The sequence below is a fragment of the Melospiza georgiana genome, chromosome 19 (genome assembly GCF_028018845.1).
Source record: "Melospiza georgiana isolate bMelGeo1 chromosome 19, bMelGeo1.pri, whole genome shotgun sequence".
NCBI lineage: Eukaryota > Metazoa > Chordata > Aves > Passeriformes > Passerellidae > Melospiza > Melospiza georgiana.
Genome location: NC_080448.1, coordinates 12,181,567 through 12,204,365, shown reverse-complemented (window position 1 = coordinate 12,204,365; position 22,799 = coordinate 12,181,567). Strand labels below are relative to the sequence as shown.

Below are 22,799 nucleotides of genomic sequence, written 5' to 3'. Positions count from 1 at the left end.
TAACCCCTGAGTGGCTGTCATCCTGCCCGCAGCTCTGGGGAGCAGCACCGCGAGCTGCTCTCCCCCGGCCCGCGCCGGGGCTGGACGTGGTGCTTGGGGAGATGCTGAATCATTTGACACAAATCTGTTCATTATCAATTCTGCAGCAGCGTTGCTGAAATGTTGATTAGCCCCCGTGGTTTATTAAAGTGTCACTCAGGGTTGGGCTGCTCCAGCGAGGGGAGACAGGGTGGCCCTGGCCCAGGGCATGGCCCCACGTGGGCAGGGACATCCCACAGGTGTGCAGGGGTCACCCAGAAATGTGGCAGCGGGGCAGCCTGCAAGCCCTGGGCCACAGTTTAAAATACAGAGACTCAATTTTATTGTTTTATTACAGTTAGACTAAAACACATCGTGAAAATGAGCGTCACTGCACAGATTCTGTGTCAGAGGTGCAGGGAAATGGGTGCAAAAATGGGGTGGAATGTGGGTGAGAGGAATGGCAGAGTGGCTCCAGTTACAGCAAGGCTGGCTATCGCATTTCCATGTTTCTTGTAGGGAAAAGGCAGCATCCAGCCATCACCTGATGCACGTTGTGCCAGTGGGAATGTCCTTGCTGGTCCTGTCAGGTGTTCTGTGTGCTGAATGCACCTCTGGTTTCATTTATTTCATTTATTTCATTTCCTAGGGCAGTCAGTCTGTGCTGCTGGGGCTTGGTTCACACCTTACTTGAGTATCCAAACTGCCTTTACGTTTCCAAATAATGAGTGAACATTCAAATATTCACCACTCAGCTCCACTTCAGCACAGCAGTTCCTCTCTGGAAATGAACGTTTTGGGGTGCAGGACCAGAACTGACCCTCACTGCCAGTTTTTCAGGAAAACCTGGGAGGAACACTGCTCCTCTGATCCCATCTCTCATGGGGTGCTGGATAAACACAGGTTGTAACTTGGTTTTGTGGGTGATGCTGGTTTCAGGTGCTGCTGCATTTAAATTGGTGTTCATTCACACTCACAGGCTCCCAGAGCAAGCCCTGCTTTCTCTCAGCCCCTCCTTGGCACTGGGATATCCTCCCAGAGGGGCTGGGGTTGGAATTTTATTGGAATTGTGTCCCTGCCACACTTGAGGTGCTGGGAAAGGGGACCTGAGCAGCAAAGGGAGGGAAGGGCAGGGTGGGAAGCACCGGGATCTGTGCAGGGATATTTGCAGCCTGTGCCACGGGCTGGTGTGACCTTCACTGGCTGTTCATGCTGCACCTTTCTGACATAAATCCTGCTGAATATTTAGTGAAGCAATTACAGCCTGTCTCATTTAAAGAAACAAGAGACAATCCCAAAACGCCTGTCTCTCAGGGCACGTGAGTGGCTCCCTGTGACCTTCCCTCTCCCCTCTGGGCTGGGGGAGTTTCTGGGCAGCCTGGACACCTTTGGCATTTTTGCTGAATTTCCTGGAGTCCCAGGATGGCTTGGAAGGAGCCCTAAAGCCCATCAGGGACACCCTCCATTATCCCAGGTGCTCCAAGCTCTATCCAGCCTGGCTTGGGCACTGCCAGGGATCCAGGACAGCCCCGGCTGCTCTGGGCACCCTGTGCCTCCCACCCTCACAGGAGAGAATAAATCTGTGTCTGGCACTGTTTTGCTGAAGGCAGAAGCAGAGGAGGTGAGGTTCAGGTGTGAGGCTGCTGCTGCAGGTGTGGAGTGAGGTGGGACCCCAGGCTGCTGCTTCCCCAGGGCACCTTTCCAGCCTGGTTAAGGTGGTTCTGCTGCTGATTAAAAGAGAACAGAGCAAGGCTTGTGGTACCAGGAGGTGCTGGGTGCTCCTGCCATGGGGGGCTCTGGGGGTGTTGCAGCAGAGCTGAGATGATTCCCAGCCCCATCCAGAGCTATGGTGCCAGAGAAGCTGCATTCCATGGGAAAGGTGCCATTCCCTGTGCTCCCTGCCACACCAGGAGGGTCACTCCTGTCCCTGGTGCTGCCCCACCTGTGTGCCAGCTCTGTCCCCATGGAATGGGGCTGTCTGGAGCACTGCTCCTTTTGTTTCCCTATTGATTAGCAGCCAATCCATACCTAGAGGTCTATAATGCTCCTATGATTTAAACTTTAACAGTTTCATTAACTGTCAAGTACCTCTAGAGCAAAGGAATCCCATATTTTAACTCCCCTCTCCTTGCCAGGATAAGATTTGTGGAAGGAGACTTCTTTTTTTCCCTTTTATTATTTTTTTTTTACCTTAATAAATAAATAAATAAATAAATACCAGGCTTTCTGAAAAACCCCGAGGCCTCGAGATCTGACTAGGAAAGAAAGAAAACCATTCCAAGATATTTAATTGTACAGGGGGCTTACGGGATTGATCGAGAGCTTAGCTTTTTACAATGGTGCAGTGAATAAGAAATGCTCCTGACAAACGATCGATGATGGGATAATCACTCTTTATCCCCCCTCCTCATTGTTACCTTCTTTCTTCCAGGAGAACAGGGTTCAGAAGTCAAAAATCTTTATAGACGCTGCTTTTAAATTAAGCAGAAAATAGACATTGACATATTTGTTAATCTCACCTAAATCATTACTGGGCCTGCCTGGGTGGACTCGGTGGCAGGGGCTGGAATTCACCAGCAGGGCTGCCCCGAGTGCCGCCATTGAAACCAGGGAGCCTGGGCCTTCAGCCGGGATAAATACAGATAATTTTTTATTCCGAAGGTTACAAGGGGAGCTTCTCTTAATTAACACCTTCTTACTCACATCTGAAGGGTTAGGTAACATTTGTATTGGTGGGCACAGGGAAAACATTCCTTCCTTGGCAAGGATCTCTGTCTGGAGGGCTTGTGCCTTGGAAAAATACAAATATGGAGTGTGTGAGCAGGTACTGAAATAATAACATATATGGGTGTGTGAGCAGGCACTGAAATCATACATATATGGGTGTGTGAGCAGGTACTGAAATCATACATGTATGGGGTGTGTGAGAGGCACTGAAATCATACATATAAGGGCTTTTGAGCAGGCCCTGGGGTGCTCAGACCCCTGGGCAGCTCCTCCCTTTGGTCCAGCAGCCTTGGATTATCGTGCCTGTGGGAATGAGGCGTGGAAGGAGCAGCAGCATCCTGGGATGGAGCCCCCAGGATGCTGTCCCAGCTCCCAGCTGTGGTTTAGAGGCTTCCTGAGCACAGGTTAATACCCGAACTCATGCTCGGGAGCCTGTGCTGGAATCTCCTTGCATGGATTTGTCTGATCACCCTCTGTGAGCCCCTTTGGGCCCAGTGGCAGTGGATTCCAGCCTTGGATTGTGCACTGGGTGAGGCTGGTCCCTCCTGGGGTTTCTGTAGAGCTTCTGCTTCTGTTGAGCTGGGTTTGTGGGCTTGGGGATGCTCTGGTGCCTGCTGTGATTGCAGAGCCCCTGGGAGTTCTCCTAAAGGAGAGCTTGCAGTGGTGGAGGTGGCGTGCCATGCTCTGTGTTTCCTGCTAAATGAGCAGCAGTGTTGGGACATTATTCTCTTTTAGGAGTAAGCCCTGTAAATGTCACTTAATTGATGGCTTAGATGGTTGGCATTTAAATGGAGCAGAGTTTCCATGGTGAAAACACCCTCAGAGCCCTCGTCCGAGTCTCTGTGGCACAGAATCTGGGCTGGAGCAGGGATTTGCTGGGCACTGCTGGGAGCTGATGCTCCGGGGCTTGGCCTTTGGCTTTCCCAAGCTCTGGAGCTGCACCCCTGAGCTTCCCCAGGGTCTGAGCTGTGTGTGGTTTGAGCTTCCCCAGGGTCTGATGTGTGTGGTTTCAGGTATCCCTGGATTCTGATGTGTGTGTGATTTTGGGTACCCTGAGCTATCCCAGGGTCTGAGCTGTGTGTGGTTTGAGCTTCCCCAGGGTCTGATCTGTGTGTGATTTCAGGTATCCCTGGATTCTGATCTGTGTATGATTTTGGGTACCCTGAGCTATCCCAGGGTCTGATCTGTGTGTGATTTCAGGTATCCCTGGATTCTGATGTGTGTGTGGTTTTGGGTACCCTGAGCTATCCCAGGGTCTGAGCTGTGTGTGATTTCAGGTATCCCTGGATTCTGATGTGTGTGTGGTTTTGGGTACCCTGAGCTATCCCAGGGTCTGAGCTGTGTGTGGTTTCAGGTATCCCTGGATTCTGATGTGTGTGTGTTTTCAGGCACCCCCGAGCTGAGCCCGGCTGACAGGAAGGAGCTGGAGGCCAAGCTGAAGGAGAGGGAGGAGTTCCTGGTGCCCATCTACCAGCAGGTGGCCATGCAGTTCGCTGACCTGCACGACACCCCCGGCAGGATGCAGGAGAAAGGAGCCATAACCGTGAGTGTCCCGCGGCTTCCCTGGGGACGGGGCTGGAGCCAGGGCCTCCATCACCACGGACAGCTCCCGGTGTCCTGCAGCTTCCGTGGGGACGGGCATGGAGCAGACCCTCCAGGGCCCTGTGGAGCGCCTGGCATCCCAGATGGGACGGGGTGGGGTCCCCGGGGAGTCTCCATCGAGTGCCAGCTGGGTTTTAATTTGGGAACGAGCTGTGTCCGCTCCTGCCCCGTCCCTGACTGCCGTCCCCGTGCCGCGGGCAGGACGTCCTGGACTGGAAAACCTCGCGCACGTTTTTCTACTGGCGGCTGCGGCGGCTGCTGCTGGAGGAGGCCGTGAAGAGCAAGATCCACGAGGCCAACCCCGAGCTGACGGACGGGCAGATCCAGGCCATGCTGCGCCGCTGGTTCGTCGAGGCGGAGGGCACGGTGAAGGTGGGTGTGGGCTGGGGGCACCCAGCTGTCCTGCCAGGGCTGGGGGCATTGCCCACCCTGAGCCCCTGCCAGCGCCTATTCTATTTTATTTTATTTTATGTTATTTTATTTTATTTTATTTTATTTTATTTTATTTTATTTTATTTATTATTTTATTTTATTTTATTTTTTCATTCTATTCTATTCTATTCTATTCTATTCTATTCTATTCTATTCTATTCTATTCTATTCTATTCTATTCTGTTCTGTTCTGTTCTGTTCCGTTCCGTTCCATTCCATTCCATTCCATTCCATTCCCTTCCATTTTCATTCCATTCTAATTTCATTCTATTCTATATTCTATTCTATTTTATTCTATTCTCTTCTATATTTTATTATATTTTATTCTATTCTATTTTATTCTATTCTACTGTTCTGTATTTTATTCTATTTTATTCTATTCTTATATTTTTTCTATTTTATTCCATTTTATTTTATTATACTTTTTCTATATTTCTATATTTCATTCTATTCTATTTAATTCTATTTTATTTTATTCTATTTTATTCTATTATTCTATTTTATTCTATGTTATTATATTCTTATATTTTTTCTATTTTATTCTATTTTTTATACGTTTTCTATATTATTCTACTTTATTTCTCTATTTTTTCTATTTTATTCTATTCTGTTTTATTTAATCTAATTTTTTTATATTGCTTAGTTTTATGTATTTATTTAATTCTCCTTTGTTTCTATATTACTTTATTTCATTTTATTTCATTTGTTTATTTATTTGTTTCATTTTATTTTACTTTATGTTACTTTATTTTACTTTGTTACTTTATTTATTTTACTTTATTTTATTTATTTTACTTTATATTGTAAATTTCAGTGTTTTATATTTTAATTCTATTTTTTTCCACTCTGTTTTTGAAGTCCCCAACACGCAGGGGTTCCAGGGAAGGGGGGATGTTCTCTGGAGGGCAGCAGCCTTTCCAAGGTAGAGCCTGAGCTCTCCAAAAGCAGGCAGCTCGTTAGCTAATACATTACACCAATCAAGGAGAGTTATCTTAAGCCACAATTAATCTGCTCCCTGGCATATGTTGATAGGGAAGCATCATGCTGTTTCTTAATTAAAAGCAAACGGATTAAAAATGATTAATAAGAGTATTAAATATTCTCCTAAACGAAAAGCTTTGGGATTCTTGGGTAAATGGAGCTTTCCACAGGTCTGGGGCTGTGCTGCAGCTTCCCGGGCTGGGCTTTCCCCCCTTCCCTGGAAGCTGCCTTTGTATGCAGGGACTGTTTGCTGCCTGCCAGGGGCACAGGCAGGGAGCAGAACTCCGAGTTCCAAACCTTAATAAGGAGAGAAACAATGAAATAAGCAAAATCTTGAAGTGACATCACCGGGCTGAGACAATCAGAGACATCAAGTGAAAGGAAATGAAATAATCCTGGGGTTTCTGAAGTGTGTCAGGGGCTGGGATGGGCTCTGACACCAAAATTCCTCCCTGGGAGGGTGGGCAGGCCCTGGCACAGGTGCCCAGAGCTGCTGGGGCTGCCCCTGCATCCCTGGCAGTGCCCAGGACAGGCTGGGCAGGGCTGGGACAGTGGGAGGTGTCCCCTGTGCACAGCTCCTGACAGGAGGGGACAGCCAGGGAACAGGGACAGGGGAGAGGGAGCAGCCCCAGGCTGGGCCAGGGGAGGTCTGGGTGGGATATTGGGAAAATTCCTCCTTGGAAAGGAAATTCCTGCATGGAAAAGGAAATTCCTCCCTGGCACAGCTGCCCAGGGCAGTGCTGAGTCCCCGTCCCTGGAGGAGGGATTTGAAATCCCTGTGGATGTGGCACTTGGGGACACGGTCAGTGGTGGCCCGGGCAGTGTGGGGAATGGTTGGACTCAATGACCCTGAAGGTTTTTCCAGCCCCAATGACTCTGTGACTCCTGGCTCTGTGTCCCAGAGGTGCCACCACGGTGTCACCACCCCCAGCTCATTGTCATTCTGCCTTTGACTTGGTTAGTGATAACAGAGAAGGATAGTGCACCTTTAAATGAGGAGCTTTGTGTTTAATTACCCAAATAAAATGACATAAATATGAATGAGTGCTAATGGCAGTACTTGCTTTTCCGGAAACCATTAACAAAACGATTCTTAAATGATTTGTAAAGAAAATGAGAGGAGAGGAGAGAAGGCTGTTAGGGGCTTACACTCTCCTGAGTTATTACACAGCCAACTATCTAGCAAATATCAGGTGAAATGATCTTGTGAAAGGCACAAAGGGGGTCGTGGCTGAGGGTCCAGGCACTCCAGCCTGCTGATGATTTAGCACTGGGACAATCCCCAGAGCAGCTGCATGTCAGGTCAGCCACGTTCCACCAGAATTTGGGGAGCTGATAACCAGGGAGACTGGGATTTATCTGGGACAGCTGCAGCTCGTTCCCTGCAGCACTGACCAAGTACATCCTTGGTCCCCTTCCGTCACATTTATGGCGGGATGCAAAAGAAATGGGTAATCCTTGACCTCGTGCTGATTGTTGGGTGTGTTTGTGGGGTGAATGTGGGCAGTGGCAGGGCTGGGTGCAGGCTGAGCTGTGGCATTTTGACAGGCCTACCTGTGGGACAGCAACAAGGACCTGGTGGAGTGGCTGGAGAAGCAGCTGACGGAGGAGGAGGGCGTTCGCTCGGTGGTGGAGGAGAACATCAAATACATCTCCAGGGATTATGTGCTCAAGCAGATCAGGAGGTGAGCAGGGAGGGGAGCTGGCTGGCAGCAGAGTGGGCACACACTGAGGATTCCCCGGCCCAGCAGGGTCCTGAGGGAGCTCCCAGGGCTGTGCCCACTCCCAGCCCCACGCTCCGTCCCCCTGGCATCGCTGCTGGGGGCTCTGGATCTGCCTCACTCTCCCCTCTGTGCTCTCCACAGCCTGGTGCAGGCCAACCCCGAGGTTGCCATGGATTCCATCGTGCACATGACCCAGCACATGTCCCCCACGCAGCGGGCCGAGGTGGTGCGGATCCTCTCCACAATGGACTCTCCCTCCTCCACGTAAGAGCCGGGGCTGCTCCCGGCCCTGCCCGGGGTGGGAACTGCCCTTGGTGTGCTCGGGAGGCTCCGGGAGCTGCTGCAGGGACACCTGGACTGTTCCGGAGCAGAGGGAGCGTGTCCTTGGCAGGGACACGAGGCAAAGGTACAAACACGAGCGGGACGGAGCCCCCCGGCCTCCTGTACCTTATTTATTGCTCCGAGCGGGGCTGGGCGCTCCGGAACCGCGAGGCCTTGGCGCGGCAGGGCCTGCAGGGACACCCCTGTCCCTCCTGTCCTTCCAGGGACACCCTGCCCCTGCAGGGACCCCCTGCCCTCCTCCCCTGCTCCCCTGCCCGGCGGCAGCTCCGTGCTGACAAGTGCCAATGTCCCCCCGTGCCCTCCCCTCTGTCACCGGTGATTCGTGTGTCACCCTCTGCCAGTGGTGATTTGATTTGTGTGTCCCACGTCTGTCCTGTCTCCTAGGTAGAGGAAAACCAGCCTTTAGCTGCTGCGGCCGTGCCCCCAGGAGGCTCCCCAGGGCTGTGAAGGGTGTTGGGGGGCAGGATTTTGGGGGCTGTACCCCCGTGGCTTTGCCTTTGTGCCCAAGTCCTTTAGAGCAGGCTGTGAATTTTGTGAAAGGCCCTTCTGGGAGGGGGCACAAGAGACCAAAGTGCAGCTGCGCAGCGTTTCTGCTCTCCCTCCCCTGATGTTTTCAGGGCTAACAGTGCCCATCCCTCCCTGTGGGCAGCTCCAGGCAGCTGAGGCGAGGCAGGAGAAGGGACAGAGCCAAATGCCCCAGTGGGGCTGGAAGTGCAGAAGGAAATCTCAGTCTGAGGGTCTGAGGAGAGCTTTCTCCATCATCCTGCCCTGCCCCAGAGCTGCCTGGGCATGGCTGGGAGGGGCCACTCTCACCTGGAATGTGACAAATGTTGGGTTTGGTACCTGGGGGCAATGGTCAGGAAGAACTGGGTGGCAGCTGAGTGCAGGAAGCTGTGGCAGCTGCCCAGGTCCCCCCAGGCCAGCCCAGATCCCCAAGCTCTTTGTACATGTTTTTTATGTAATGAAAGCTCCGAGAAGCTGCAGTGCTGGAGGGAAGCACAGCCCAGCCCTCACACAGCTCCTGCACAGGGCTGGGCTCTCCGGGCTCACCAGTGATGGTCCTGGAGCAATTTCAGACTTCACAGCCCCTCCTTAGTCCAGCAGGAAGGGCTGCAGGACAGAAGCGTGGTACAGAAGGGCTGTTTGAGGAGAGAACGGATCAGTGATGCTGCCAGTGCCTCTCCCCTGTCCCTGTTTGCTCCTGAAGTGCAATGCAGCCCTTCTGCCAGTGCTGCCAGTGACTGGAGGTGCCAGCCCGGGGCCGCTGCTCCCCTGCCCGTGGCCAGCAGAGCTCGGCCACCCGCAGGACTTGCTTTTTCTTAATAGTTAAGAACCCTAATTTGATTCAAGAGATTTTTTTTTTCCACTAGAGCCCCCTGAACAAGCCCCAAAGACGCTTTTGCTTTCGCCAGGGCGGGCTGCAGCAGGACACACAGACAGAGAATGTGTCAGCCAGGCAGGACCGGGACGGGCGGGCTCTCCCTGTCCCCAGGACCCCCTGGTGGTGCCACCAGAGTGCCCCTTGCAGGGTCCCTGTGCCCACCAGCAGCCCCCACTGCAGTGTTACAGCGCCGGCTCAGGCCGGGCCCCAGAGCATCCCTGGGGTGGCACCGGGGTCTGGCGGTGCCCTGGGGGCTCTGGGCCTGCTGGGGCTGTGGCAGCAGCACCCGAGATGTCCCCAGGGGGGTGTGGGGGGGTCACCGGGTGGGGGGAGCCCCCTGGGTACGAACGGTTCTCGCTGGTGCTGAAGTATTTCACTTACCTCAATTTCTTTTAATAAAAAGAATGAATTACAGCTCTGCTGCTGCTGTGAGTGCAATCTGTCACCCCTGGCCGGGGGAGCTGAGCTTTGCCTGAGGCCAGGACTGCACAGAGGGCTCTGTGGGACCCCCCAGGCCAGCTGTGCCCTGCCCTGAGTCCCAGCTCATCCCCCAGCTCTGCCCCATCCCCATGGTGGCCTCTCCCCATTCCCATCTTCAACATCACAGTCAATGGGACAGGCAGGGAGAAAACCCCAAACCCCCATGGCTGCTGCTGAGGTGGGAGAACTCTGGGACCCTCTTGCAGGGCTGTTTTTGGGCAGGGATGGCTGCACTGGATGATCTTGGAGGCCTTTTCCTGCCTCATTTGTGCCCTGCTCAGCAGGAAAGGCCCAGCAGGACTTTAAATCAAGGATGTCCCTGGGAGCTGATGCACAAACACCTTTGGAGGTGTCCCATGAAAGGTGAGATTTAAAGGTGCCCACATGAGCCACCACAACTCCAGCAGTTGGTTTTTCACATTTCTCAAACCAGAATCACAGCAGTTAAAATTTGGGGGGTGGTGAGGGGACAGAACCCAATGAACTCCAGCATCACGTTTAAAACTCTTTAGCCTAAAATATCTCCATATTAAAATGCCAAGAAAAGACATACCAAAGCTGTAAGCTCTCCAAAGCCCAAGATCAAAGTGCCATCATCTTTTAATGTAAACCTTTTGTTGCATCAACAGTCTTAAGAGGGATGAGAGACATCAAAATAAAAACTGAGACAAACTGGGGCTTTGTAGCTGTTTTTTGTTTTAGTCTCTTCTCTCAATTTGGGCCATGAAATAGGTCAGCTCCATTACTGATCAGCCTTCCCACAAATATTTAAAACAAATTGAATTGCACACCCAATACCCATCACAATTACGCCAGGCACAATAACTAAATTAGCAATTCAACAAAATAATTGGAAATGCGATTCTCTCCATTCCAGAGCCTCCCCCGGGGCCCTGGCCGATCTATGGGGGGAAAACTCTGCTTTACTAATTCTGCAGCTAATTAGAGACACACTTGTAAATGAAGTTGTTTGTCTGAAAGTTGAAATTCTTCGCTGTGGCGGGGCTGGGGGGAGAGGATTAACACAAGCCTCTGTCCCTCCCTGTGCACAGCCCATCCCCAAAACACCTCCAGTGCTCTGCCAAGGTGCAATGCCCGTTTGTGGAGGTACTAATTAGCAGCTGGATCATGAATTAATAAAGAATTAATATTCTGTTGTGGGGGGGGGAAGGAAGGGAAGATCTCACTTGCTGTTAATTGGCGGCTTTAGGAAAACTTGGTGGAAATCACCCTGGTCCTTTCTGTGTGCCCAGGGAGCTGTGCCCGTGCTGGACACCATCACCATCACCTGGGGACACCGGGGGTAAAGCAGCTCCAAAATAATCTGTTGGAGTTTTTGGGGAGGCACTGTCCCCTCTGCTCCTGGTGTGCCACAATGCCAGAGCCCCTCGGGGCTGCCCTTTGCCAGCAGCACCCCCACACCAGGCAGTGTAGGAATCCCTTTTCCTTTTTCCTGCCCTTTTCCTGCAGGACTTCCACACCAGGAGTGTGTGAATCCTTTTTCCTGCAGCATCTCCACACCAGGCAGTGTGTGGATCCCTTTTCCTGCAGCATCTCCACACCAGGCAGTGTGTGAATCCCTTTTCCTCCTGCCCTTTTCCTGCAGCACTGCACACCAGGCACTGTGTGGATCCCTTTTCCTGCCCTTTTCCTGCAGCATCTCCACACCAGGAGTGTGTGGATCCCTTTTCCTGCAGCATCTCCTCACCAGGCACTGTGTGGATCCCTTTTCCTGCAGCATCTCCTCACCAGGAGTGTGTGGATCCCTTTTCCTGCAGCATCTCCACACCAGGCACTGTGTGGATCCCTTTTCCTGCCTTTTTCCTGCCCTTTTCCTGCAGCATCTCCACACCAGGAGTGTGTGGATCCCTTTTCCTGCAGCATCTCCTCACCAGGCACTGTGTGGATCCCTTTTCCTGCCCAATCAGCGCTGCCTCTGCAGCAAGGTCAGCCCTGCAGCGGGGCCGTCTGTCCCCCTCTGTCCCTGTGTCCCTGTGTCCCCCAGCCTGTCCCCGTGTCCCCAGCCCAGGTGGAGGCAGGGCAGGGATGGCAGAGGCTGCTGCAAGGCTGATAAGTGAATTCCAGAGCTCTGCTCAGCGCGGCTCGCACTCTTATCTGCTCCAACAACACCGAGAAGTTATCACAGGGAGAGTGGTTCTGTTCCCCTTTAACATCACAGCCACAAAGGGAAGGGAAAAACCTCCTTCAGAAGGGTTTTAGGGACAAAGCAGAGAATGCAGAGAGCTGGCTCTGCTCCTGGACCCCTCTGCCTTTGATTCTGACCCATGGAGCAAATCACCAGCTCTGCACAAGTCAGGAGAGTTTAAGCAGAATAATAATTAGTTGTCACTCACTATTCATTCTACTAAAAAAGTAGAATTCTGGGGTTTTTGGAATGGAGGCTTGGAGTCCCCAACATGGAGGAATTTGGGTGTGCTTTGTCCTTCTTGCTCCTTTTTCCTGGCCTCCATGTTCTGGGTGATGGTGGCGCTTTTGGATTGGTTTAAGGTAGGAACACACTGTCTAACACAGGTGATAGGTATTGGGAAATTACTGTAAATAATGTTATTGGAAAATTATTGTAAATAAAATACACATAGTTTTTAGTACAAAAGACAAGACTGCCTCTGAGGGCAGTCAATGTGCCTCTGTCTGACCTGCTGGACAGACCTCAGCAGCCAGGGAAAGAATTTTATAGATAACAGAAAATAAACAACCTTAAAAACCAGAACAGAAGAATTCTGACTCCTCCTTTGACTGCCAGGCTGGGAAAAGAGACTTTCTAAGGCATCTTGGGGTCGTTCTGACCACAGAGATTCTGAGGCTGGGCAGCCTGAGGGAGCAGCTGAGGGCAGGAGAACACAGCAGCTCAATCCAGCCCCTAATTCTGCTCTGCTTCTTCTTTTTTTGTGACACCAGGAGCTCAATCCCAGCTCCTAATTCTGCTCTGCTTCTTCTCCCTTTGTGACTTTTCCAAACAGAGACCGGTACAGCTCCGTCCTGGGGAAAAAAGGGAGAGGGAAAAGTCACTTTCCAAGGTCAAAATGGAACCAAAAAGCTGCCACAAACCCTCCACTCCTTCAGCAAAGCAATGGTGTAATTAAAAATGCATTTGAAAATCTTTATTAATAAATACCGGCAGAGGTGTGAGCCCAATCCCATGCAGGGCAGAAATATGGAAATATTGCAGTGTGCCTGGATATTGGATCTCCAGAGAATGAGGGTTTCTATAAGTTTGCCCTTTACAGACAGGCTCTTCAAGTAAGAAAACAAGATTGAATATTTTAATAGGATGTTTGGGCCGTGAGGAGGATTCAATCACACAGCCAACGTGGGGCTGTAATTTAGTTTTCATACATTTTCTTGGACAGTACTTGAAAAACAATGAAAATGACCCAGCAACAAGATTCCAATTAATATCCCATGTGCAGCAATTCTGATAACAGGAGCAAATTTCCCTTTAAAAAAAAATTAAAAAAGAAAAGTAGGCTGGTGTTATTTATCTTTAATTTTAGAGGCAGAGAACGTGAGCTGGGAGAAAGGAGGGATGTTCATAAAGCAGGAATTTCTGGGCATGGAGGGAAGAGCTGCATTTCCTCTGTCTGCATTTCTGGGCATGGAGGGAAGAGCTGCATTTCCTCTGTCTGCATTTCTGGGATGGAGGGAAGAGCTGCATTTCCTCTGTCTGCATTTCTGGCATGGAGGGAAGAGCTGCATTTCCTCTGTCTGCAGCTCCTAAAGCCTCGTGGCTGCACACACAGAGGGGAGCGTTGGGCACACAGTGGGATTTTCCCTTCCATCACAGCAATATTTGGGTCTGGGCCTGGTTTTGCTTGCAGACACCTCCATGGGAGGGTTTTCTGTCATTTCCAAAGGAGGAATTCCATTTTTCTCAGTGATGGCAGAGAAACCTCCCCAGGAGGAAGGGCAGGAATGGAATCTCAGGGCCAGCAGGGCAGGACGGACAGACAGAATCTGGTCCTGCCCACAGGGAACAGCCTCAAACCTTCCCCAAAACCACCCTAAGGGATCTGGGGAAATCTGAGGAAATCCCTGTCCTCTCTCCAGGCCTTTCTCCTTCCCCATTCATTCCTTTTTCCAGACCCAGCAATGTCAGGGAGCTGAAAACCAACGTGCACAATTTGGGGGACCCCAGGGAACGACTGCAAGAGAGCAAAGCTTCTGTGCCTGCCCCACGAGCAGCCAAACCCCAAAAGTGCAGCTCTGCAGCCTTTCCCACTGGGGGAGAACCCCTGGGAGGACTCCTGGGGTTTGCATCCTCATTTCTGTGGGTTTGGTGCTCTCTGTGGGCGCAGGAGTTCAGGGATGGATGCAGGTTTGCTCCAATCCCACAGATTTTAAATCAGCAGCCGTTTCTCAAGCAAGCAGGGCCTGGGGAGATCTCAGGGAGGAATCTGTGTTTGCTGGCACTGACATGGGAACTGCACATTTTGGGGCCTGGGGGTTCCCTCGCCCTCCCAGGAATGGGATTGGGAAAAGGAATGGAGCAAAATCCCAATGGAAACCTCTGGAAAACGACACAGCAGGGACAGCCAGCCTGGCACAGTGACAAGAGAAGGAGAGCAATCAGGTAACCCAAACACAGGGCAAACATTTCACCGTGAAAATCAAATATTAAATATCAAACACCCCAACCCTTTCCCCCCCTCTCCTCATCAGCCAGGCTCCCTTTCTCCTGCAGCCTCTCCCCTCAGCAGGATTCAACCATGCCGAGAGCAAAACTCATCAATCCTCCAGGTTTAACCTTGTCTGTGTCTCAATTCACCAGGGTAAGTGCACATTTTAATACTTCCAGCCCCCTTAAGGCTATGCATAATGAACTTGGATTTTGGTTAAGAAAATATCAAATTTCTCTCCCCCCCCCACAGCAATGACACGCCAGCCCTGGGGCAGTGGCCTGGAGCAGCCAGGGGCACCTGGGCTGGCACAGGGCATTTAGGGAATCACCTGTGCTGGGAAGGACCTGGGCAGGGATGGAGCACAGCTCCCACCCAGCACAGCCCCTGCATTCAAATTTCACTCACCCTTTATTGCAACCCACAAAAGCAAGTAATGAGCACTAACATTTTTATTTCTTTTAAACTGTCATTTAGGCTGCAGAGGGGATAATTACCTATTTCCACTGTAGTAAGGTTTTATCACCCTTAGTGAGGCATTTTCTAATTTAATATTTTTACTGTATTATCATAAAACCTGTTTCTGGAAAAAATGATCAGGAGCCACACAGCCATTTGCCATAAAACATGTGTGTGTGAGAACCTTGGCTTAATTATTTATGCATCTCTTCCAGAGGATGGTCCCTCCCCATTGGACAGTGCTGCTTCCAGGTCAGCAACAGCATTAAAAAAATTTAAATAAAAGCAGCTACAGCCAGCCCAGGTGCTGAGAGTGGCTCTTGCCCCTCCAAGCCCCAGGTGTAGCTAGCACAGACATTTTACAGGCACAACAGGGAGAAAGGAGTGCCCTGGAAGAATATCAATAGCACATTTCATAAATCTCCATCAAGCATCAAAATATAAATCCCAAAAACTCTCAGCAGATCCCCAGGAATCTCCTGTGCCCCCCTGCAGCAGCAGCAAACACTGCAAGGGGACACCAAACACTGCAAGGGGACACCAAACATGAGCTGCACATGGGATGGGAGCAGCCAGTGCTGGGCTGCTCTGTGGAATTAGTCATGTTATTCCCTTTTTAAAAATATAAAAATATAAACATATTTATAAATAGAAATACATACACTATTTTTATATAAATATATATCATTATATATGAAATAAATATACAAACTTATTATTAAAATATTTTATATATTATATATAATATATATTTTATACAATATAAAATATATAAATATATTATATAAAAATAAGTAAGAATAAAATAATATATAAAATAAATAATATAATTATATGTATACATTATCTTATAATTTTATATAAATATATTTATATTGTATAAATATATTTATATATTAAGTATATATCTATATATTAAATATACTTATATTTATTAAATCTATTTCTATTTATTAAAATAGAAATATATAGTTCTGTAAAGCAGTAGAAGAACTATACTAAGGGGGAAAATTCAGTTTCTAGGGGGTGTTTTTTTATTAAAATAGCAATAGTGCTCCAGTCACTGCTGTGCTCTTCAGTAAAAACACCCTCCAACCAATTTCTCTGCCTTTTCCCAAGTACCTTTTACTTCTTCTCTTCTTCTACCCAAAAAAAAAAAAAAAAAGATAATTTAGAATATGCCACAAGCAGTACTGAAATGAGTACAGCCCCTATCCCTACTGCCATCCTCCACTGGGAACTATGAATTTTTAATTCACAAAACCTGGAAAAGATGGAACAGAAGCACCTGTGGAGAACACAGCTCCCTGTGGAAACTGGAGCTGGCTGATGCTTTCCTTGGAAAACTTTCTGTTTGTACCAGGTTGGCTCAGAGCAGGGGGCTGCTGACACCACATGTGGGGTTCAATCCGTGGATCATTCCCTGAAGAACTGGACCTGATGATCCACGTGCTCCCTTCTCTGAAATGTTCTGTCCAGTGTGTGAAACTCAGATTAAAGAGCCCAGCAAGCACAGCAGGTACCGGGACGACAAAACAAATCTGAAGCCTTAAACGTCTCAATAAAAATGAGCATTTCCTTTAAAAAAAGAAATGAAAGGAAGAGGAATTCCAGGGGAGCTTGGTTTGCAGCACTCACTGACCTCCTGCCCAGCCCCGGACTCAAGGCACACTCTGGGGCACAAGGGGAACATCTCACACCTTGATTTTGGTGCCAGTGCCATTCCCACACACTCTGGGGCACAGGGAGCCTCTCCCAGCCCGGTTTTGGTGCCAGTGCCATTCCCACACACTCTGGGGCACAGGGGAGCCTCTCCCACCCTGGTTTTGGTGCCAGTGCCATTCCCACACCCATGGGGCACAGGGGGAGCCTCTCACACCTTGATTTTGGTGCCAGTGCCATTCCCACACCCATGGGGCACAGGGGAGCCTCTCCCAGCCTGGCTTTGGTGCCAGTGCCATTCCCACACTCTGGGGCACAGGGGAGCCTCTCACACCTTGATTTTGGTGCCAGTGCCATTCCCACACTCTGGGGCACAAGGGGAGCCTCTCACACCTTGATTTTGGTCCCAGTGCCATTCCCACACCCATGGGGCACAGGGGAGCCTCTCCCACCCTGGTTTTGGTGCCAGTGCCATTCCCACACCCATGGGGCACAGGGGAGCCTCTCCCATCCTAGTTTTGGTCCCAGTGCCATTCCCACACCCATGGGGCACAGGGGGAGCCTCTCACACCCTGGTTTTGATGCCAGTGCCATTCCCACACCCATAGGGCACAGGGGGAACCTCTCCCACCCTGGTTTTGGTGCCAGTGCCATTCCCACAGCAGCACAAAGCACGGGAGATGCAGAGCACCAGCAAGCACAGGCACCCCCAGCAGCTCCCATTTCCCCAGAACATCCATCAGTGCTGCCTCCCAGGCTGCCTGGGTGGGTGTTTGAGCAGGGCAGGCTCTGGGAGCGCCCTGTGCAGAGGGAGCCATTCCTTGTGCTCCTCATATTCCGAGGACGATTTCCCCCTTTCACAGCTTGCCTGCTCCATAACAGATTTGGTGCAGGAGAAGACAAATTGTCTCACAAAGGAAAGGCGACAAATCATCTCGCAGCCCTTAACGGGTTATTTTTTTTTTCTTCCCCCTTTAAGAGGGAAATTTCCATAGCAGAGGCTCCTGTGTGTTTGCCAGACATGTCAAACATCAGCTGTGGGGACAGGAGGGGTGCACCCAGTGCCACCAGTGGGGTCACACTCAGCCCAGTGCCACCAGTGCCACCAGCTGGGTCACACTCAGCCCAGTGCACCCAGTGCCACCAGTGGGGTCACACTCAGCCCAGTGCCACCAGTGGGGTCACACACAGCCCAGGGCACCCAGTGCCACCAGCGGGGTCACATCCAGCTGAGCAGCCCCTGCTGCAGCCCCAGCCCTTCCCAAAGCCCTGGGGAGGGCCGTGGGTGCCACTCTGCACCTCCAGGGCTCACCAAGCCCCAGGCTGGGGGGATCATGAATAAAATCAGGCACAGGGAGAGGAAACTCCAAGGCCAGGTTGGGCACTGGGGCTGGAGCAGCCTGGGACAGAGGGAGGTGGTGATGGCCCTGGATGGGCTGGAAGCTCTCTCCCAACCAAACCGGGCTGGGATTCTGGGATTCCAAATCTGTGGTGCCTCAGGATCTCCCCAGGCAGGTTCAGTCTCACAGGATAAGGTTTTTCCTTTGGTTCCAGCCTGCCCTCCCCTTATTTCCCAAGCAGGACGTCCTCTCCATCCTCCTGGGCAGACCTGGATGCATTTTCCCCACACCAACAGGGTCCCTGGGGTCTGTGCCGTGCAGCACGAGCTGCTGGCTCAGTTCTCCCTGCAGGAAGGGCTTTGCTTCCTCCCAGGAATTCTGTGCTGCTGAACACCCTGGATTGACAATCGCAGAGCCCAAATTCCTCCATTAATCTGCTCTCGTGGTGTTTTAATACCCCAAGTACAAAGTGAGCCAAGTTAAAGGCTGGTATCTCACCAACCTTTTTTTTAAATTTTTTTTTTTTATTAAACTCCTATGTCATATAAGTAAATTAATCTTTTAATACCAGGATTTCCTGCTACGTACCCCCCTCTGCTTGCTGTGACAAAGCAGCTGCACTGAAGGGAGAATGCTGATTGGGAAAATGCACAGAATGCACAGGCCTGTCTGGATGCTCTAATCCAGAGCTCAGTGGCAGCTGGATGATCTGGCTGTGAATTCAGGCTCCCAGCAGGGCCCTGGGGACAGGGGGACATTTCCTGCCCTCGGATGGGGCATTGAGGGAAGGGGTTCCCACCTCACATTGTGGGGACACTGCTTGGTTTGACACAGCCCCAGCAGATCCCCTCTGCTCCCCTCTGATCTGGCTCACAGAGGATGCACATCCCTCCTCCCCAACGAGATCCACTGCTGAGGCACAACCCTGTCACAGACATCTCTTATGGAAAATCCTTTCCTTAGGATTTGTCCTCCTGAGAGGCTCAGAGGCCTCAGGAACAAAATAAAACATGGATTATCTGCTGCTGTGGAATGCAACAGGTGCATCTGTGATCGGCCCATGTTGGTTGTTGTTAATTAATGGCCATTCACAGTCCAGTTGGCACAGACAGAGTCCAGACACAAACCTTTGTGATCATTCTTTCTTTTTCTATTCTTAGCTTAGCCAGCCTTCTGATGAAGTCCTTTCTTCTATTCTTTTAGTATAGTTTTAATATAATATATATAACAACAAACCAAGCCCTCTGAAGCACGGAGCCAGCTCCTCATCTCTCCCCTCACCCTCAGAGCCCTGTGAGCAGTCACAGCACCCAGCCTGCACAAAATGGGGTCCATTCCTGCACACCCCAGCTGGAACTGCAGCGTGTCCCTCGTGTCCTGCTGTCCCTCCTGCAGGAGAGGCCCCTGGGCTGCTCAGAGCCCTGTGCCAGGGTTAATGATGATGTGTGGGTGCCCTCCCCCCCGGGCTGTGGGGAGGGGTCACACTGCCAGCCTGGGTACCAACAGCAAATTACAAACCATGTCAATCCCAGCTAATGCACAGCTGTAATCCTCTTCAACAGAGATCAAATCAGTGCCATGAGTTATGTTCATTCTGTAATCTGATAAGAAATAGAGTGAGCCTCTAATAAAAGAGTAATGAGAGCCCTTAATGATGCTGTTAAAAGGTAGTGCCAGTTAAAATACTGCTGTTGTTCCAGCTGATTAGATCACTGTTGCATATTTGCACAATCTTGTTTCACCTGTCACAATAACCTGAGCTGTCTGGGGAGATAAAGGTGTTGGGACCAAACATCTGTGTCCTTAGAGGATGTCTCTCCCTGCAAGCCACTGTCCTCCAGAGGTGAAATGAGGGTGTTCATCAGAGTTTGCAGCCATCTGACACCAGCCCTGGCTTTGGAGTGCTCACAGGGGCAGAGCTGGGGCTGTGTGTGTCACAGCTACAGACAGACAGACAGACAGACAGGATAAACCCCAATGGACACACAGACCCCACCTGGGCCGGGCACTGGAGCCACCCCAGCACTGGGAACACCCCAGGGGCACTCCTGAGCCTCAGCCTGCCCATGGATAAATAAACATTTATTTATTTACACACGAGAGCTCTGCAGACGCCCATGGCTGAGCCCCTAAAAGAGGAGGCTTTCAGGGCAATGCTGCTCAGAAATTCTGGGTTCAACCTCAGCCCCAAGATGTGTGACAGCTTCAGGAACTCCCTGAGGCTCCTGCCCCAAGGATCTCTGACCAAAGGCTGTGAGATGGGGGCTATCACCCCTCTGGGCCCCATTTTTGCCCTGCTCCCAGCTCTGTGCACGAGGTGCCACTGAAGGATGCCACGTCCTGATGATGGGAAATTCCTATTTCAAGGGAAGTCCAAGAAAGGGGAACCACATGAGGCCACCCTGAAACCCAGGAGGAGGCAAGAATCTGTTCCCACCTGGAACAGGACATGAAATTATTGTCCTAAATCACAGCAGAGGGAAATTCCAGCTACAATTAGGACTGCATGGCTGGAGGAACAGCTTGGAGCTACCACATTTCCTTTTGTGGTGAGAGGATCCAAACAATACTGAAAAAAATCAGAGCAGCTGGGCTTTGCTCTCACTTGAAAAGGGAAAAAAAGGAGAGAAAAAAACCCAGAGTAAAGCAATTCAGAGAGAGATGAAACAGCACAGGTGCTGTGGACACAAAACTCCTCATCCATAAGTCCCTGCAATCCCCCAAAAGGCAGCAGGTATTTGGTTTCCTTTTCACAAACAGACAAATGACATCTCTCCCTCACAAAGCACAAACATGTTCCACAACCCAGGGGAAAGATGTTTCTCAAGCTTTCTCCATCCATTCACTGGAAAAATTATTCCACCTCCTTCCCACAAACTGCTCAGCTTGTGGAGATTTGGGTTTAAAGTATTGCTGGAGAAATATGGGTGGGGATGTGGGAGAGCTGTCTGCAAACCATGCACAGAATTCCACTTTGGTGTTTTCTTTACTAATTACCACATTAAAACCTTACAGCCTTCCAATAAACTTCTGTACTTTTTAAATAGAGATAAACACAAGCAACATAAAAGTCCTGAGTGAATCTTGAGAGAACTATTGCAGTTATTAACTGAGCTAAGAAAATGCACATTAACCAGAGCACAGGAGTTGCCATTTCTGTTAGAAGGGAAGCTCTTTTTAAGCTCTGATTCCACCTGAAGACACCAGGTGGCTGAGCTGTGTATTCCCAAACTGGTTCCACAAAATGGGGAAATTTCAGCATTTAGGACTTTTGAAATTAATTTGAAACTAATTTAAAATTAGGAGCTCTAAAGCAGGAATCAAACCCTGGGTGCTGAGATGATGACAGTTTCTGGTTTGTGCCACAGTAATTACAGAGTGAAGGCTCAGCCAGGCTGCCAGGACAGATGTGACCAAGACACCCAGGCTGTGATGCCAGTGACAAATGGGGAGCTGATAAGAAGGATTGGAGAGGGTGACAGGCTGAAGAACAGGTCAATACCACGCTGTCATGGAGCCATTTGAGCAGCATAATGAATCTCTTACTCACCTGGCATCATCATTCATTGTGCAGGGGTCAATAGGTGCCATGAAGCTCACCAGCTTGCTGTGGACGTGGAACCTGGGGAGAGCATCAGGAACGGCTCAGAGGAGCAAATGCTGGGCAGGGACAGCCCAGGGGACAGCAGGGCTCTCCTGGGGGCTGATCCCTCAGAAATCACCAGCTGGAGCTGCCAATGCCCCTGCTCCCCTCTGCTGAACAATGAACAATGAGCAAACCCTCTCTCATCCCAGCCAGGGACAGGACAGCAGCCCCAGACAGACAGACAGACAGACAGACAGCCCCTCCCTGCCACTGCAGCATCCATCTGCACCCCTTCCTGCCCTGCTCTGTGCTCTGCAGAGCCCTCAGGGACAGCAAATCCCACTCTGGAGCCATTTCCAGAGCTGGGAATGCCCACCCTGAGTAACTGCACATGGAGCATGGAAAGCCAGGCAAGGAGGGGACAGGACAAGGGCTGTGCAGAGATGGGGCCTGTTCCCACCACCAAAACACTGCTGCAGCTGCCCAGAGAGAGAACCCCCTTCCATCTGCCACCCTGGGCAGGGGTTTCATGATTTACATTCAAAGATCTGACATTAAATTGAACAGGGCACTGAGGAGGTTTTAAAGCCAGTGTCCAAGGGCAGGGGACTCCAAACCCAGGCACTGTGAGCACTGCCTGCCCCAGCCTGAGGGTTCATCCAGGCTGCTGTGATTTACAGAGCCTGACCAACAGCAGGCAGCAGGACTCCACAGCATCTGCCCAGCATCACTCTGCCACCCCTGCCCTGCTGCTGTCTGCAGTTATGGGGATGCTGAGCCCAGAGGGCTCCCCGTGCCCAGCTCACACAGGGGCACCCTGCAGCCTTGTCCTGGCATGGCCATGGCAGGGATGGAGCCAGGAGCAGGCACGAGCTGCAGCTCTGCTGGCACAGCCTGGCACCCAGAACTCCTGCCCACTCAGCCCCAGCTGTCTGCACACAGCTGGCTGCTTTTGGAAAACCCCAGTGCAATGGGGAATATTCCATATGCAATGGGAAATATTTCACTTAGTGCAGAGGAGGACACCCCAGCCTGCAGCAGCAGAGCTCAGCAAACACTGACAGGAGAAAGGTGTGCACACATCCCTCCTCCACAGCCACCTGCAGCTCTCTGAAGTTTGATTTTTGGATTAATTCATTTCCCCTCTCCATGCCCCAATTTCCCTCGTGCCCAGGGGAAGACTGACTGCTTCTGGAAGCACCTGAACATCCTCAGCCCCTGCACTGCACCCAAACAGGCTGTAATACTGAAGCTTTGCTAAAAAGGAATCAAGGAGACAGATGAAACTTGGTATTAAATATTTGGTTCTCCAGGACCTCAAAGTCCCCCATGTAAGCACTGCTGTCCCAATTTTAGAGAAGAACAGAGGTCAGGGATCTGTCTGGGGTGACACCAAGTCCCTCAGTGAAAGCACCAACTATTTACAAA

At 50.7% G+C, this 22,799-nt stretch overlaps 2 protein-coding genes across 3 annotated transcripts in view; one reads left to right on the top strand and one right to left on the bottom strand.

Moving 5' to 3' along the window:
- Nucleotides 1–9,350, top strand: part of ACACA (acetyl-CoA carboxylase alpha) — a 100,432-nt gene extending 91,082 nt beyond the window's left edge. For both annotated transcript variants that reach the window (XM_058037794.1, XM_058037793.1), the window contains 4 exons: nt 4,134–4,288; nt 4,549–4,719; nt 7,309–7,445; nt 7,626–9,350. In XM_058037794.1, coding sequence (XP_057893777.1) covers nt 4,134–4,288; nt 4,549–4,719; nt 7,309–7,445; nt 7,626–7,752 — 590 coding nt within the window. In that variant the 3' untranslated portion in view covers nt 7,753–9,350. The remainder of the gene's footprint in view (nt 1–4,133; nt 4,289–4,548; nt 4,720–7,308; nt 7,446–7,625) is intronic.
- Nucleotides 9,351–12,223: 2,873 nt separating this feature from the next.
- AATF (apoptosis antagonizing transcription factor) overlaps nt 12,224–22,799 on the bottom strand; it is a 37,141-nt gene continuing 26,565 nt past the window's right edge. The window contains exons 11-12 of the mRNA XM_058037795.1: nt 21,336–21,407; nt 12,224–12,687 (exon numbers count right to left, since the gene is read on the bottom strand). Of these exons, the coding sequence (XP_057893778.1) occupies nt 12,624–12,687; nt 21,336–21,407 (136 nt within the window). The 3' untranslated portion in view covers nt 12,224–12,623. The remainder of the gene's footprint in view (nt 12,688–21,335; nt 21,408–22,799) is intronic.